We start from the raw sequence: 18849 nt of genomic DNA, 5'->3' as shown, positions 1-18849 counted from the left end.
TAGCAGCAGTCACGTGGTATAGTCGATAAACAAGGTTCATGGGACGATTGTTTTAAAGTATATGGCAAAATGTTCTCGCAACACAAGATATCCAAAGCAACATCAATTAACTCTATTCCTATCTAAACAGTAAACTTGCAGGTATTTTTAGTGTTAATAAACAGTGCATCAGAAAAAGCAACATCAATTAACTCCATTCCTATATATATTTTGTCTTGTTATGAAATAATTAATGTTTCATGGAAAAGGACAAACTTCTTCATCATGTTAACTCAATGCACACTTAGATTTCGTTGAAATGCTCGAGTTGTAACTGCCATGCAAACATATATCCCAATGCAACATTATTATTATTAATATAAATGGCCTCTCTCTTTTATATACGGAGTGTGGATTTTCAAAGTGTTATGTATTGCTCTTTCCCTTATTATGTGTCCCATTTTTTTCGTTTTCATTCGTCCCTTATTAATTGTCCAATTTTATTTTTGCTAATTTTGATCGTGAACCTCACATTCCACTATCTATTTTAGTAAATCTTTACAGTCCATACATCAATTTATTTACCACTTATACCACTATAATTAATAACTTAAAGTGGACCCCATGATCCATTAACATTAATTCCATTACTTTTTTCTCCCACTCTCTCTTACTTTACCAAATTGTGCATTAAAATCCGAGCCGTTTCAAACCTTCCTATTTTTAGAAAACGAAGCGAGTATTATAGATTAATCGTTATACAAACACAACAAATTTATAATAGAAAATAAATAATTTATATATTTTATAAAATAAACTATTTCATTTGGCAGAAGATATATTGGTACACATTGTTCAACACTCCCATTACAAATACTAGAAAAAATCAATTATTTAAAATTATATGAGTACTTCATAAAAAAAGTGTGTTCTATTTTATCAGCGTATATATCTCTATTTAAATCCTTATTTTGTCTCTATCTAATCCTTATTCAAAATTACATTCCTTGAAAAAAATATGGTCTATTATGGAGAGAAGTTGTAACTGAAATTATATACCTGAAAAGTAACATCAATTAACTCCATTCCTATCTATATTTTGTCTTGTTATGAAATAATTAATGTTTCATGGAAAAGGACAAACTTCTTCATCATGTTAACTCAATGCACACTCAGATTTCGTTGAAATGCTTGAGTTGTAACTGCCATGCAAATATATATCCCAATGCAACATTATTATTATTAATATAAATGGCCTCTCTCTTTTATATACGGAGTGTGGATTATCAAAGTGTTATGTATTGCTCTTTCCCTTATTATGTGTCCCATTTTTTTCGTTTTCATTCGTCCCTTATTAATTGTCCAATTTTATTTTTGCTAATTTTGATCGTGAACCTCACATTCCACTATCTATTTTAGTAAATCTTTACAGTCCATACATCAATTTATTTACCACTTATACCACTATAATTAATAACTTAAAGTGGACCCCATGATCCATTAACATTAATTCCATTACTTTTTTCTCTCACTCTCTCTTACTTTACCAAATTGTGCATTAAAACCCGAGCCGTTTCAAACCTTCCTATTTTTAGAAAACGAAACGAGTATTATAGAGTAATCATTATACAAACACAACAAATTTATAATAGAAAATAAATAATTTATATATTTTATAAAACAAACTATTTCATTTGGCAGAAGATATATTGGTACACATTGTTCAATACTCCCATTACAAATACTAGAAAAAATCAATTATTTAAAATTATATGAGTACATCTTAAAAAAAGTGTATTCTATTTTATCAACATATATATCTCTATTTAAATCGTTATTTTGTCTCTATCTAATCCTTATTCAAAATTACATTCCTTGAAAAAAATATGGTCTATTAGGGAGAGAAGTTGTAACTGAAATTATATACCTGAAAAGCAACATCAATTAACTCCATTCCTATCTATATTTTGTCTTGTTATGGAATAATTAATGTTTCATGGAAAAGGACAAACTTCTTCAAAATTAATGCACACATTAAAATTTCATAATATATTTCATAAAATGAGCAAATGTATCATTACATACAAGTTTGCTTAAGACATCAGTACTTGTGTTTCCATTCTAAGACACAAAACATGAACTAAATAACTGAACACGTGATGGGCACTGTCCATCTTCCTTTGTCTAGGAAAATGTAAATTGTCAGTTTACTAACATGTTATAAAAACAATTATGAAATAAAATATATATAAGAAAGAAAATATTACCAATTTAGCTTTCACTTGTGCAAATGACGTCTTTCCGGTTCTTTGATTCATTGACTTCTTTGCTCGAGCTTTTTTGTTCTCTTACTTGTACTCTAATAGCAAATAAAAAAAAAGTGAATGCATAGCTTAATTAAATTATCAATATATAGGGAAGATATACGATAAACCTGTGCATCTTCTGTTTCCAGTAAGAAAGAAGTTGAATCCATTGCTCTACTAGAACTCTATCATCACGGTCGTGTATTATACATTCAATAGGTACGTCAGCCCAATATCTTGTTTTCAGATGATACTTCCAATTTATCAACTTAATCACGATGGAGATCAAAATCGACTTCTCAGCAATAATGGGAACATCAAATCATAACTACATTACACAAAGCCAACCAATATTAAAAATATGAATATAGAATTGACAAACATGTAGTCATTGAAAAAGGTAGAATTAATTCAAAAGTATAGGACAGACAAAAAAAAAACATGATAAACTAAATAACCTTAACTCTTTTAAGGATTATTACCTTTACCATTTCGAGCATCTCAACTTTTTTTTCCCTTTGGCATAACGTGCCAATTTTTAACATTTAGCGGACAATGCTCACTATTTCTTTCTATCGGACCTAAAAAAAGGGTAAGCTTACTATATTATATTCACCACCTATAGGTTGACCAAATTCATTATATTCAACAGAAATGGGTGGTAGATTTTGTGGGCGACCCCAAATATCTGTCAAATAAGTAGGGCCTCTAATTTTAGCTCCAGATACATCACCTTTAGACATAAAAACCATAATATGATTAGTCCATACATTAAAGAGTTTAAGCAGCTTATTATAGTGCTTAATTGCTCATTACCTTCCTCATGTTCTTGTTCGATGCCAATACTAATATCCCTTATCGGCAATGGTGGAACTCTCTCATGGCTATGATCTGAATGCCTGACCGTGTTCGAAGCTTCTTGAAGAATATTTTCGTTGTATGTTCTTCTACCCACTACAGTCCTACTTGTGAAGCCTGCACATCATTATAAAAAACCAACTATGTTTTATTGTGAATGCTAAAAACAAACTATAATTACAGTGAACTCCATATCACCATTTGTATAATAAAAATTCTAAGGACTGAGTATTATTTTGAATGCTAAAAACGAACTATGTTTACTGAGAACTCCATATCACCATAATATGCTAAAATTCTAATAGCTTAATATTATTGCGTAAACACAAAATCATAAAAAATGAACTATGCTTCAGAATCTCATCAAGTTATATACAATTACATAAACATTAAATAACTAAAACCTATGAAACTGTTTTTATTGGTGGACACACATAGGCATGAGGGAGGGCTTAAGCCCTTCCCAAATATTTTTTTTTTAAAATTTTATGTTGTATAATATTATAATTTTGTTAATAATTTGTGTGAATTGATGTGCAAAAGCTCCTACCAAAATAAAAAAATATAAGGAAATAATTATCCCATACAAAATATGAATATATAGCCCCTACCCTGACAACTGTGTCCGCCACACTTTTTACGTTCACTAATCAACCTTTGTTGTGACATATTGTGTTCGTCTTGCAGCCGAACATTTGTCTTACATTTCCTCCGTCCTTTAGAAGCCATAATTGCATACATTAAAGGGAAACATTACACGGACAACCTGACTCTAATTAGTAAAATTAACATAACTTTGACCATTGTGCATGATAAGTCTGTCATTTCATCAATCACTTGGGTGGGAATGCAACAAAGTAACTTTGTATTTAGATGTATAGAGAGTGTTGTGAATACAAGTAAAGCTTATACAATCAATTACGTCAATTGAACAAACATATACAGAAATTTCTAAATTTCCCAAATATTACTCACCTTATAATCGAATTGGAGTCTATAGATCTCAAAGAATATAGAATGACAATAACTCTTTCTCTTCCTCCGTCTCACTCTAAGTGGAGCATTTCTAATTCGGCACGAGATTTTATGCAGTGTTGTTTTTGTACTCCCTCCATCCCTGAAGAGTATGCACTATTTCCTTTTTCGTCGGTCCCCAAAGAGTATGAACATTCCAATTTTGGAAACTCTCTTCTTTCTAACGAGTGAGACTCATTCTCCACTAACAATACTTAGAAAACTTTCTCTATCTATCTCTCTTACTTTACCAATAATGCATTAAAACCCGTGTCGAACCCAAAGTTCATACTCTTTGGGAAAGGAGAGAGTAAGTAAAATGGAGATAATAAAGTAAGAGAGAGAGAAGAGTAGAGAGAGTGATGTTTTTATATTTAGAAATGTGTCACTTAAGGTGGGACATCCCAAAAATGTGTCACTTAGAGTGTGACAGATGGAGTATTTAATATGTGAAGTGAAGATAATAAAATAATAGAAAGAATAAAGTAAGAGAGTGAAGTAAGAGAGCGGTTAAAGTAGTAGAGATAGTGTTTGAAGGGAAGGGGTTTTTAGTATTAGTGGGTTAAGTTTCTTGACGCCGCTTCATTTCCAACCACTCATTTCCTCTCGCTCAAGTCAGAGCCACTCAGCTTGATCAGCCCGAACCTCTACCGGATCCACTCACCCGCATTTTGTAGGTGAAACAGGCGGGAATAGGCTGGCTTGATCAGGTCGGATGCCCAATCAGCTTTCAAGAAGAGGGAGAACGAGAGTGGAGAAAGCCGAGCGATCAAAGGGACCACACCAAATGAGGGTGTTAGATACAAAGCTCGGCTAGTTGCAAGAGGGTTCACACAGGTTTAGCTATTTATACAATAGTGTTGTGCGTTAGGGGTTTGCAAAAAGGGAAAAAAAGGTAAAAAAAAAGGTTATGCAGGTTATATAGGCAGGTTTTGTTTATCGATCGAACTAGAATGTGACACCATTTATTTGGTTAAAACTAACCGAGTAAGGGGTATTACAGGGAATATGGCTGAAAGGGCTATAGTTGGTGATCTTGGTCTACATGAAGAGCAAGTCGTTGTGTTCTGTGATAGTCAGAGCGCTATTTGTTTAGCCAAGGATCAGGTCCATCATAAGAGGACCAAACATATTGATGTGAGGTATCATTTTCTGAAGAATGAGAAGAGAATTGAGGTGACGAAAGTAGGTACTTACTGATAATCTTGCTGATATGTTCACCAAGCCGGTCCTGCATAACAAGTTTCAACATTGTTTGGACCTGCTTAACGTCATGAGCTGTTAATTGCCCGAGGAGCCCAAATCTGAGGCAAGCTATTCGTCTGGCATTGTAATGATGAAACTAAAAACAATCTGAATAATATTTGTTTTTCTTTTCCTGCCCGTGAACGTAGCCAACAGCGTTGGTAAAACACGTAAGTTTTGTGTCTTTTTACGTTTCTATTTGTCTCAATTACACAATTTCTCTATTCTGTCACAACACACCCCTTTTCATCCTTCCCTTCGACCGACAACGCAGACACCAAGCCTTGCTAAATCAACATGGCTCGCATCTTCATCCTCCAAAGGCCAAAATCATTTTTTCCCGTGAATGTCTCCGCCTCAAACCTAGAGGCCATCGTCTTCGCAAATTCCCTTCCCAATTGCAATTTCAGATCCGCTTCAAGAAATGCACCAACTTCCCATAGATGGCACCTATTTGTTAGAATAGATATGTGCTTGAGCTAGAATCGAAAAAAAATTGCGAGTGCGAGAACGAGATGAATGTTATTAAATCAAAGTTGAGCTTAAATTTACAATGAAACGAAGAAGGGAAAAAACTAACTCAAAACATAACAAACAAACTATTTAAACCAAGCTTGATCCAACAACCCAAATTAAAAGTCCCAAACTAATCCTTCATCTAACGGTCACCGAAGTACGACACTCAAGTGAGCTTCGTTCTTCATCTTTTGATTCAGCTCATGATCCAGTTGAGCTATCATCTCTCAGGTTGATAAAGTCATTGTTGAATATAAGTAGACCTATTGTGTTTGGGCTCTCATTTATATCACTGGGCCTGACCCGGATGTGTTTAAATGATTTGTGGTCCAGCCTAACTCATTAACTTACCTGTCTCAGCCGATGGCCGCCACGTCTTACCTTCACTCGGATCACTAACACCCGCCGTTGGATCTATGGATGTGTTACTTCTATGAGTTAAGTGTTTCTCCGCCGTTTAAGAGCATCCGCAACGCGGGCTCGATTTTGGCTCGGTCTCGTCTCGACGAGACGAGCCAGCATCGAGTCAGCGTTGCGAGGCTCGTCTCGTCTCGATGAGACGAGACATCTCGTCGCGCGACGCGACGCTGCGAGGCCGGCCTCGAGCTGGCGAGACGACGCGCGGGCCCACGTGGCGCGCGCTGGAGCGTTGCGTAACGCCCACTCGCGGGTATGACGTAATAATTTTTTTTTTTTTATAAATTCGAAAAATTCGAATTTAATAAAAAAATAAAAAAAAAAATTTCAAACGGTCAAATGACCGTTGGGGACCAAACGGTCGAATTTTCAATTTTTTTTTTTTTTTATTCTTCTATAAATATACTTCATACTCCATTCACCATTTTACACACAAACACAACTCTCATTCCTCATTCCTCTTCCATTTTACACACAAACACTACTCTCAAATTGTTGAAAAAATGTCCGGCGATGGAAACTCCAGCGGCGGCGGCTCCGGCAGGCGGCGCTCCGTCGGGTTCGACTTGAACTCGTTCGACGATTGGGCGAGCATGTACAACTGTTTGGGTACTCCCGGTTCGTCGCCGGGCACCCAAGGCTCGACCACCCCGCCGGCGTACCAAACACCACATTTTGATGTGGATGCATACTATCGTCCCTCCCCCCCCAGAGGTACGGGCAATCGCCGGGATTATCCCAAATTCCGGAGAATTTTTTGGCGCCTGATCGCAGTTTGCCCGACTGGCCAATCGGTGGAGGCTCCGGCTCCGGCTCCGGCAGGATCAACCTCAGTCTCGGCGTCAATGCCGAGGAGGAAGAGGAGGCAGCGGCTGCAGAGGTTGGTGGAGACGGCAGCCGGCATGCATACAGCCAAGCCGAGACGTTGGCTCTGTACGACGCTTGGATCAGCGTCTCGTACGATCCTGTCGTCGGGAATCAACAAACCCACAAGTGTTTTTGGCTAAAAGTCACCGAACTTTACAACGCACGAAGGCCGACGAATACCGTTCCCCGCAACGTGAAGATGCTTCGCAGTCATTGGGACCGAACCGACAAAGATGTCAAAAAATTTTGCGCGATATACAGGGGAGAAGAGGCGAATTATCAGAGCGGAGCCAGTGGAGCCGACATTCTGAGAGCGGCGTTGCGGGTCTTCAAAGACGACGTCGGCAAAGATTTCAAGCTTGTCGATGTTTGGTCGCAAGTCCACCACCTTGACAGGTGGGCTGGCGGTGTCGAGTCGGCCTCGGGCTCGAAACGCACGAAGCGCACGGCGTGTGGCCACTACTCGTCTAGTGATGGCGGCGAAGGCAACACCTCACGTGAGGGCACGCCAACCGATGATGTATGAGGGTCTTCTTCCGGTGCACGACGTCGGCCGCAAGGGACCAAGGCGGCGAAGGCGGCTAGAGCCAGGGGGAGAGCGAGAGCGAGAGGGATGGGCCGCGGCGGACCAAGCCAGGCGGGCGAGGGCTCGGGCTCCGGCACGGGCACGGGCTCGCACACCCTAATGTCCATGTACCTAGTCGCCACGATGGCGGACCTCTAAAAAATGAATCCTGGCCAAGTTGCAGCCCATATGGCCGGAATTGAGTATATGAGAGCTCAACTTGGTATAGTTGTACCGCCGACTTCGGGGGATGATGATTCGCCGGCGGAGTAGTTTTTTTATTTTTTAGGATTTTAAATTATGTACTTTTTTTATTTTTTAGAATTTTAAATTATGTATTTTTTTCTATTTTTAGGCTTTTAAGTTGTAATATTTATTTTATTTTAATGAAGTGTGTGTTTATTAGTTGAATTTGTTGGAATTAAAAATAAAAAATGAAATTGAATGAATAGTTAAGAGATGGTTAAGAGATGGAGGGTTGCAGGTGTTGTCTCTTAGTTAAGAGATGAGCTGAAAAGTACAGTGGGGCCCATGAATAGTTAAGAGATGAGACGGTTAAGAGACGGATAAGAGATAGCGTTGCGGATGGCCTAACTTTACTCATTCTATTCACTTCTCTCTCTCACACTCTTGGTGATGATTTGCTCTCCCTTCTCTCTGCAATCTTTCTCTAAGGCAATTTCGCTGGTTTCTTCTTCCGATATTCGTTCTACACCGATGAATCTCCTCTTTAATGAGGTTTGATCGGTGGTTTCTCTTGCGAAGGTAACCGCTTCGGTTTCCTTTGAGTTTCTGGGTTAGATCTGCTGTCGGCGGTTAGATCTACCGTTGATCGGAGTTGTTTTTGAGAGATTTGTTGTTGAGTGTTCTAGATCTATGAGCTTAGTGAAGGTTCATGTGTTGTGGTGACTGGAACTGGCGGTAATCGGTGATACTGAGGTTTCCAACCACTAAGTTCTATGGTGCTCCCTTGTGATTGTTGGTTAAAGCGTGTGGGGAGGTTCCTAGCCCGGTGTAGTCGTTGTTGCGACCTGAGCCATATCCTAACATCTCTGACTTTGTCTTTTCTTGTTTGTTTCAGATCCGTTAGGATCTTTCCCTTAGATTGCTGATTTGTTTACTAAGTGTGCAGATACTAGTTGGTGGGAGCTGGAGGTTCAATTCAGGTGGAAGACTTGAACATAGCTAGTGTTCCGCTAGCTGTATCTTGTACTTTGAATAACCGTAATCGTGTGTTTCTTTTTTATCTGGCTTATTACCAAATGAGATCCCGGTAATTAGTGAATCGATGGTGGCCTGATCCCTATAGTCATAATCTATACTTATAGCATATTTCTATCCTTGAATTCACAACCTTGGAAAACCTAAATGTCTCACAAAATTTCATCGTTGGGCAAACAACTAATTTGAGAGAAGCATTTCCACGTGGCACCAATTCTTAGCCATTAGATCTACAAGATCTTATCTGGAAGTGCCACGTAGAAATTTATTTTATACTTCCTCCGTCCCAAAAAAAATAGACTAGTTTTACCATTTCGGGTCGTACTCCAAAATTAGATAAAGTCTATATATAAAAAGTTTTTCAACAAATAATAATCCTACATGTCATTTATAATGTGGACCCCACAATCCACAAACACTCATGCCACTTCTTATTCCTTTCTCTCTTACTTTAACAACTACACATTAAAATATGTTCCAATTACAAGTTTGTCAATTTTTCGGGACTGAAGGAGTATTAATTAATTCAAAAAGGGCTTCGTCATTTTTTATACATAACAGTTTTCGTGATTCTCGCAATGTTAGCACGGTATAGTAATAATGTCAACTCAACGCCTTGAATATATCAACTAAATTTGTTGACATTGGTGATTGGACATGCGATTGACATTATATATACACGAAGTTGACATCAGTAAACCCTAGTTTTACAAATTCATTAGAATATATATTAATTTAAATGGTCTTTCCCTTATATCGGGATTGTTAAAGTGTGTTAAAATACTTGTCAGCCACTCTATATATAAAACATATTCCCTTCGTTCCATCGAAGATGACCCGCTTTCCTTTTTTAGTTTGTCTCAACCAAGATGACTCATGAGTAAAAATACGAACAATTTTATTTCTACTTTATTCCCTTTCTATTAATTTATTTTCTCCATTCAACACACAAAATTAATTTGTGTAAAATCATGTGCCGCCCAATGAAAAGGTCATCTTCTTTGGGATAAATGAAGTTATTGTTAGTCAGTTTGACATAAAAATATATATAATATATATTTTACTCATAGACATCACATGTATTACATCAGTATGTATTCAATGAACATGCATATGTTAAAAGAATGTGAGAAATACTTGTAGACTATCTAAACTCTCACATTTCCACTAATATAATACCTAGATCAAATATAATAATGCAAATCTTATAAATATCAATTATTTAAAATTATATTCCATAAACATGTTGTATCCAATTTTATTATTTTATATATACTTATTTAACCCTCAAAAGTGAGAGAAAGTGTAACTGCTATATGGAAAGTAACATTAACTTCTGTATGCCTTCTTACCTAGATTTTGTGCTCTTGCATGTATGCAATCAATAGTTAAGGGAAAAAGACAAACCTCTAATTTGTTGAAAACCTTGAGTTGTAGCTCTACCTACACATATTCCAACACATTATTATTATTATTATTATTATTATTATTATTATTATTATTATTATTATTATTATTATTATTATTATTTCATATTTTTGAATGTTGAAGTATGAAATTGTAATAATTAATAAAAGAAAAGAAAATAGAAACTCAATTAATTTTAAGTGAGTCATCAATAACTAAGTAAATTAATACAGTACAAGAAAATATAGTCACACTACAAATTAATTAGAATTTAAATGGTCTCTATATTTTATTATATAGGAATTGTTAAAGTGTGGGTATTATTTAAGATACTTGTGAGACATTCTTTACATAGAAAATATAATTGTAAATAAAGAAAGAAACCATGCGGTCTGCATATCTAATTAAACTTTCACATTTCCATCAATACAATTAGATCATGAGGTATACAAATCTTAATATCAAGCATGTAAATCATATTATATATTAAATATAGAGATTATATTAATATTGTATTAAGAGAGTAAGACACATGTTATAATATAAGATCAAAAGATATGTCAAATTACATGACCTTTTGTTCTTATCTCATCATCCACAGCCTTTTCTTTTCCCTAGCAAAAAGAGCCATGCTTTCAAATTAGAGTGAAATATTTCATTAAATTTGCAAGTAGCAAAACAAAAACCATCAAATTAAGGTAAAAAAATCTTCAAAATCGCTGGAAAAAAAAATGAATCGTTGGTAACTGAACTTTAATATTTATACTCTAGCTATAGTTTAACTTTAAAGATTAAAAATATTAAATTTAGCCCAAATCCTTTTCGTATCATTTTTTCACGTCAATGTTTAGTGATACGAATCCGGGTAGCGCTAAACCAAAGAGAGTTAAGTGAAAGAGGTGACAAAGAGTCAAGCCGCAACTTGGATCAGATTCGAGCAAAGATTCGCCTATCCATATGATGTCCAAATGCTCGTCAAAGACCACCATTGTCTTCATCGTCGAAAGAGCTTCGCGTGCGTATCTTGCACGACTCAATCGGAGTTTGGATGAGGAAGTTATGGTCATTTTACGAAAATCGCGCAGTCAAGCAAAGGAGGCTCCAGAAGGTTCACGCGAGCGGGTGTTTTAATATATGAAAACACCCGACCGGGTGTTTTGTGCCGGGAAGAATTCAAAAGGCGGGATTTTGAATTATTTGAAGTGCCTTATCATATTCTAACCCTAGTTTGAGTGACTTTTCATCTCCCAATCTCCCACATCTATAAATAGGGCCTTTTGTATTTTTTGTAAGAGATTAGAGATTAGATTGAGTTTAGAAAAAGAGTGTCTCCTTTGTGAGAGTCCCTCCCCATGTTGGGTGAGATGAATGTTTGGAAAAATCCATGGCCGGGCTATGGTTACTTTGTGGTTAGCCCGGGGTTAGCCACTTGGTAAATTCACAACTAGCACCATGTAGCTAGTGGCGGAGCTTGAGTGAGAGTATACCCTAGGGGCGGAGCTCGAAAGAGTATACCTCTAGTGGCGGAGCTTGAACGAAAGTATACCCTAGTGTCGTGTAGCTAGCGAGTGAGTCGATATAAATGTTCACTTCTCAATTTTCTTCCATTTCGATCCCCCTCGTCCATTCTATTTTTGTTCTATCTTTTTGTGGAATGGAACACTTATCCTTTTTAGTGTAATATTTATATAAGTTTCAATATAATGTGTTTTTATGTTATTGTTGTAGTGTTTTTAGTTTGTACTAGTTTTTAATCGTGTTGTTGTTTTTTACAAGAACAAGTCTTGGGCTAATTTTGGAGATTCTCATCATTTAGTCTTTATATTATAGTTTCTTGTACTTTAGTAACTTTATTGTGAGCTTACGATTATATACATTTTATCACTATTTAAGTTAGGAGTTTGTTATTCCATTAACTTTGTAATTTATTAAATTTTATGAATACAATTATCAATACATCTTTTCTTTCTTTTACCTATTTCTATAAGATATTATTTAATTTTTTATTTTTATATCATCCTAGTCATCATATTGGGTTAGTTAAAGCATATTAGGCTAAAATTGGATAGTTAGGCATGATGCTAAAATTGGATAGTTAAGAATCATGCGATAAAATTGGATAGTTAGGAATCACCATTTATGTTGTTATGGTAAGTGTTCTTTCTATGAAAGAATATAAGAAATAATCATTTATTGTTTGTCAGTTGTTGGGTGACCTTTTCTATATACACACTAATTCCAAAATAGGAGTATATCGTGTTGTTATATGTCGTTGGATGACCTGTTTGGTTACCAGGATTCTGTCTGGGAAAGTAATCTCATTCCTTAAATTTTAAATTCTTGTGTTTGTTTCGGTTTTTAATCAAACTGGGAAAGTAATCAGAATCCGAGAACAAGGAAAGTTAGTACAACTTTCCAGGATTCTGAATCCTAACTTTTCTTAGGTATTCTTTTTCCCAGTTTCAAGATTCTTACATATTTAAGCAATATAGTATAGTTTTATTATTATTATTATTATTATTATTATTATTAATTACTATGTTTTAAAAATAATTTAAAAGTATAAATTATACTTAATTTCACTATAATAAATAACTATAATTAAAATTATCATAATTATAACTATATTTTATAATAATTCATAATATTAATTAATAATTTATTAATAATTAAAATATAATTATATAATATAAATTGTATAATGAATAATAATTATTATATTTTATAAATTAATAATTAATCAATAAAGTCATAGTGCAATTTTAATTTATAAAATTTATTCAATTATAATATATGTAAATATTATATATACTATAATATAATTATAATTATTATATTTATTATGATGGATAATCCATATTTAAACTATCCATCGTAATGATAAATATAATAATATAATTATTATTATTTATAACTAATAATTTATTAAAATTTACAATATTATTCTTTTTTATAAATAAAAAAATAATAAGTATATTTTTAGTTTGGTGTTTAAATTAAGTATAAATTTAAAATCTTGATATTCTCCAAACACAGGAAAGTAAAGTTACTAGGAATTATATTCCCGGGATTCATTTTTCCAGTAATCATTTTCCTTGTCAACTTTACTTTCCCGCCAACCAAACATGCTTAAACAAAAAGTGTAACCTATTTTATTAGCATATATATCTCTAACTAAATTCTTATTTTATCTCTATCTAATCCTTATTCAAAATTATATTCCTTAAAAGAATGTGGATCTATGAGGGAGAGAATCCGTAATAGACATTATATGTCTAAAAAGCAACATCAATTTACTCCATTCCTATTTGTATTTTGTCTTGTTACGAAATACTCAATATTTCATGGGAAAAAGACAAAACTTCTTCACCATGTCAACTTAATAATGCATACTCAGATTTCATTGAAATGCTTGAGTTGTAACTGCCATGCAAACACATATCCCAACGCAACATTATTAGCATTATTACTCCCTCTGTCCACGAAAATAGTCTTATTTTGTTATTTTGGGATGTCCACAAAAAATAGTCTCATGTTTATAAATGGAAAGTCTCTCTCTCATATATTACTCACTTTTTCTCCTCTCTCACATACTTTACCTATTTTTTCTCCATTTCTCTCTTACTTCACCTGCAATTTCTCCTTCTCCTTACTTTACCAAATTTCTCATTAAAACTCGTGTCGTCCACAAATGAGACTGTTTTTTATGAACGGATGGAGTATTATAAATGGTCTCTCTCTTTCATATACAGAGTCTAAATTATCAAAATGTTATGTATTGCTCTTTCTCTTATTACGTGTCCCGTTTAGTTCATTTGGTTCATCCCTTATTAATTGTCTCATTTTATTTTTGCTACTGTTGATAGTGAACCTCACATTCCACTAATACATTTTACTCACATTTTATTAAGGCTAATTGCCTCTAAAGTCATGAACTTTCACAATGGTTTGGTTTTTCCCGTGAACTTTAAATATTGCGTTAAAAGTCATGAACTTTACCCTAGTGTGCCGATTTTCCAAGTCGGGTATTCCGGCTAAGCAGTGTGATGATGTTTGTATTTATGCTGACATAAAAGATGATTTAGATCCTGGGTGTGTTTACTCCTATTCTAGTCATTCTTCTTCTACTTCATTTACCCTAACCCTAATTTTTTTACAAAAAGATCTCCTCCTTCCTCACTCCAACACCGCTGCCGTTGCCGCCGCCACCACCGCCTGTTGTCGCTCATGCGCAACACCTGCTCCTCCCCTGCTTCTCTTTCTCTCCCTTATTTCTCTCTCTTTCGCCCTCCTCTATCTCTCTCACTCTCGGCCTCTTTACGCCGCCGCTGCTGCTGTGAGCGGCGACGCTCCGTCGCCCTCCGTCCCTTCCTCTGGCTGGCTCTGCCATCATCATTACCATCCACCGCCGACCAGCCCTCCCTCTCCTCCAGATACCACCGCCGCGTCTCTCTCTCTTTACCTCTTACTCCAAAGTTTCAAAGGAAAGATCCCCTATTCTTACCCCCCTGCCAATTCACGTCGCTATGAAATCTAACCTCGTTCATCACTACCGTCCCCATTCACTTCAAAAAATCTAACCTCGTTTTTATGTCGAAATTGTCGGGATTACGATGTGAAATCGTGGTTGTTCGGATGATGATGTTCTCCCAGTGGTGATGTTCTTTCCAGCGGCGCCGAAGTAGTTCGCAAAATCGACTGAAATTTTAATTCATGAACATAGGGTTTTTAGTTTGAGAATGGAGGATTTTTAAATATATTCAGCGAAATTATTGTTTTTTTCAACAAACACAAAACGGCGTTGTTTTGTGTTGCGGCTGCCAAGTCACGCTTCTGGCTGCCACGTAGGATAAATTTATGCCGGAAAACTATCGGATCGGGTCGGATGGGAAATTTTCACAACCCGGTAAAGTTCATGACTTTTAACGCAACATTTAAAATTCACGGGAAAAATCAAACTTTTGTGAAAGTTCATGACATTAGAGGCAATTTGCCCCATTTTATTATAATACTAATATACTTTTTTCAATTTCATTTGTTCTTTCAATTCAATTTTTTTAGATCTCTTAAACCTGTGTCAGGTCAAAATAAGACACATATTTAGGGACACAAACACTTTATCCATTCTTTTTATAGAAAATATAACTGTTAGTAAGTTTTACGAAAAAATATGTTCTCCCTCTGTCCCATTAGAAAGGAAACATTTGTTTTTCTTGCACATGATTTTATGTAGTGTTGTTTTGTGAGTTAATGAGGAAAGCATAAAGTAATAAGGATGAAAAAATAGAGATGACATTGTTTCCATTTTAGGAATGTTTCATTTCTAATGGAACAATCAATAAGGATAATGTTTCATTTTTAATAGGACAGTAGAAGTATATATCATCTACTCTACATGACATAGTAGTATATATTCGATGAACATGCACGTGAATATGTACACCCTCACTGCAGTAAAAAACTCTTACATTTCCACTAACATAATATATCACTATATCATAATATAAATCTTAGTGTCAAGCACGTAAATTAGATTACATATTAAATATAGAGATTAATTTAATATTGTATTAAAGGAGTGAGACACATGGCCATATACTATCACAAGATATGTCAAATTACATGATCTTTTGTTCTTATCTCATCATCCACCGTAACCAACATCCATCGTCGTTTTCTTATCCCTAGCGAAGAGAGACATGCTTTCAAATTAGAGTGGCATATTACATTAAATTCCCATGTTGTAAATGAATAAAAGCCATCAAAGTAAGGTAAAAAGCATTAAATATTGCTGGATAAAAATGAATATTTGGTTAGATAAGTCTTTAATTAACGTAAAATATTTAAATAAAAAAATAAATATGTGATATAATTGCATCTGAGTGCAACCCCTATAAATAGGGAATCAAACAGCCCTAATAATTGTGTCCAAGAGAGAGACTTTGCAGAGTAAATCAAACTAGTTAGATTTTCTTGAAAAAAAGAAGTAAAAATGGTGAGCACTGAAGCTGCATTTGTGATCGAAAGCTCCGTCCCTTCACCTGTTGCTGCTTCCGTGGCTGCGGTTGCGGTGGCAGTGGCCGCTGAGGTTGAAGTGATCAAGATTACTAAGTCAAAGCTCACTAACATTGAGATTCAAACTGCTCCCATTCTCGATTTTGATAAGTATGCATAGTTTTTATTTTTCTTCAATTTTGCTATATTTTTTTTAAGATCTCTCCTTTCGTGTAAAATGCAGTGAGCATTTTGTATGTGTTTTCCTTGTTTCTCTCTCTCTTCTACCATCTGCATATGGTCTCTCTTCATGTATATAGGAGTGTTCAGTTTTGTTTAATTAGTGTTTGTGTTTTTGATCTATTGTGTGTTTTCTTTGCTTCATGTGTGCATTTTTCTCTTTATATTTTGACAAATTAAAGAAATATGGAATTATAATCTCAGGGGTGATCCCACCATGTATGAGGCCTACTGGAAATTAATTGGTGATGATTTCAAAATCACCATTTCATCATCTGAAGCCCTCAGCTACTTCGCCAACCCCAAGAGTTTCTGCTGGTATATGCTCCCTAAACTCGAGCATGAAATCAAGAATCTCCACAATTTGGTCGGAAACGCCGTCGTGGAAGGTCGCCACATCGTGGTTGGGAATGGCTCCAGCCAGCTCATCCAAGCCGCCCTTTACGCCCTGGCCGAACCCCTCGACCCCCCAAGCCCCATCAGTGTTGTGTCCGCGGCTCCCTTCTACTCCGTCAGTCTTTAAATCCCCATCAATTGCCATCGATTGTTTCATTTTAGCTATTGTTTGGATCTAATTAAGTCTTTGTTGGTTGTAGTGCTATCCGCAGATAGCAGACTGTATGAGATCGAGGTTGTTCAAGTGGGGAGGCGATGCTCATGCTTACAACGATGACAAAGCCTACATAGAGATGGTCACTTCACCAAACAATCCTGATGGTGAATTAAGGGGCCCTGTGTTGAAGAGAGCCAATGGAATGCTCGTGCATGATCTTGCATACTACTGGCCTCAATACACGGCCATCACAAATCCTGTTGACCAAAACATCATGCTCTTCACCATGTCGAAATGCACAGGACACGCAGGGTCCAGGATTGGGTAGAGGACCTAAAAATACATTGTTTTCATGGCATTAAATGACATTGTTTATATGTGGTTGGTTTCAAATTTTTTTCTTTTTTGTATGTGAAGGTGGGCGATAGTGAAGGACCCTGATGTGGCGAAGCGGATGGTAAGGTTCATGGAAATCAGCACCATTGGGGTGTCCAAGGAGGCTCAACTCAGAGCTGTCGCCATCTTAGAGATGATCTCCACCAACAGCTGCCCGAGTAATTTCTTCGAGTTCGGGCGGTCTGTTATGACTGAGCGATGGACGAAGCTGCGAGAAGCTCTTCAAGGAACTGATGTATTGCAGGTCCCTGACTTTCCTCCTAAACACTGTAACTTCAAACAAGACTATAACGAATGTCATCCTGGTAAAAAACATCTAGCGATTGTTTTGACTTTGTACGTTCGCATTGGTGATCGATATTGTATGATATTATCTATTTTGAACAGCTTATGCCTGGATGAAGGCCCAAGAGGGAGTCAACCTAGAAGAGGTAATGAAGGAGGAGAAAATTCGAGTACGAGGAGGCGGGACTTTCGGGTGCCCCAACAATTATGCTAGGGTTAGTATGCTGGGCAGAGATAAAGACGTTGATTTGCTTCTAAAGAGGCTTCCCTCCATTTTTAAACGTCTAACTTTTTGAACCCTTTGTTCGTAGCTTATATCTGTTTCAGCCATGTGGCCAAGTGATCTTGGTACTTTGGTGTTTGTAAGCAATAAAACAACTTTTAATTAGTTTTGTTAGTTTTGTGCTCGTCTGTTTTCATGACTACTCCAGAATTTCTGGGTATGTGCTAAAAATACTCCTCCGAACTTAATTCAGTAAAACCCTTTAGAATCTTATTATTCAAAGCCATATATCACATAAGTAAATAATTCTATCATCAACTCTCCAATCGTCAATTGCAGTTAAATTTCAAGCTTGAAATAAAGCACAATTAGATTAGTTCACGGTTCAATTTCATTCAATATAATCACTACCCAACCAAGTAATAATATCCTAGTTATTATCTATCCTAGAGTTCCACTTATCTCAACTTTGCTCTTATAGTACTAATTGGTAGAGTATTGAAGAATGAGAGAGTGAACGTGTGTGCGTGTGCAATTGTTAATTCTCAATCCAACAGGTCTAGAGGATTTACTAGATCTCAGGGTCTAGGGGATCAAGACACTGTCAAAAAGGGGTCGTTGGGTGCACTTTACTTCTTCAAAAACCTCAACCCACTACACTACAACTAGCACAGGGAAGTAAAGGATCGATCCCACGAGGACGGATGTGTTACGAAACTGCATTTGGGACGTTTTGGAAAAGGGGTTGGCTGCTGCCACACAA

At 36.0% G+C, this 18849-nt stretch overlaps 2 protein-coding genes across 2 annotated transcripts; both read left to right on the top strand.

Annotated features, from left to right (window-relative positions):
• Positions 1 to 5165: 5165 nt before the first annotated feature.
• LOC125210497 (glutathione S-transferase T3-like) lies at positions 5166 to 7728 on the top strand. Its single transcript, XM_048110045.1, has 2 exons — positions 5166 to 5299; positions 7110 to 7728. The coding sequence occupies exons 1-2, from the start codon at positions 5166 to 5168 to the stop codon at positions 7726 to 7728; spliced, it is 753 nt and encodes a 250-aa protein (XP_047966002.1).
• Positions 7729 to 16387: 8659 nt separating this feature from the next.
• Positions 16388 to 18159, top strand: LOC125210496 (tryptophan aminotransferase-related protein 1-like). Its single transcript, XM_048110044.1, has 5 exons — positions 16388 to 16560; positions 16834 to 17140; positions 17226 to 17506; positions 17600 to 17883; positions 17966 to 18159. The coding sequence occupies exons 1-5, from the start codon at positions 16388 to 16390 to the stop codon at positions 18157 to 18159; spliced, it is 1239 nt and encodes a 412-aa protein (XP_047966001.1).
• The last annotated feature ends 690 nt before the right edge of the window (positions 18160 to 18849 follow it).

Source organism: Salvia hispanica, chromosome 3 (assembly GCF_023119035.1).
Source record: "Salvia hispanica cultivar TCC Black 2014 chromosome 3, UniMelb_Shisp_WGS_1.0, whole genome shotgun sequence".
Classification (NCBI taxonomy): Eukaryota; Viridiplantae; Streptophyta; class Magnoliopsida; order Lamiales; family Lamiaceae; genus Salvia; species Salvia hispanica.
The sequence above is the reverse complement of the archived record's forward strand: the minus strand, read 5'-3'. Positions and strand labels throughout refer to the sequence as shown.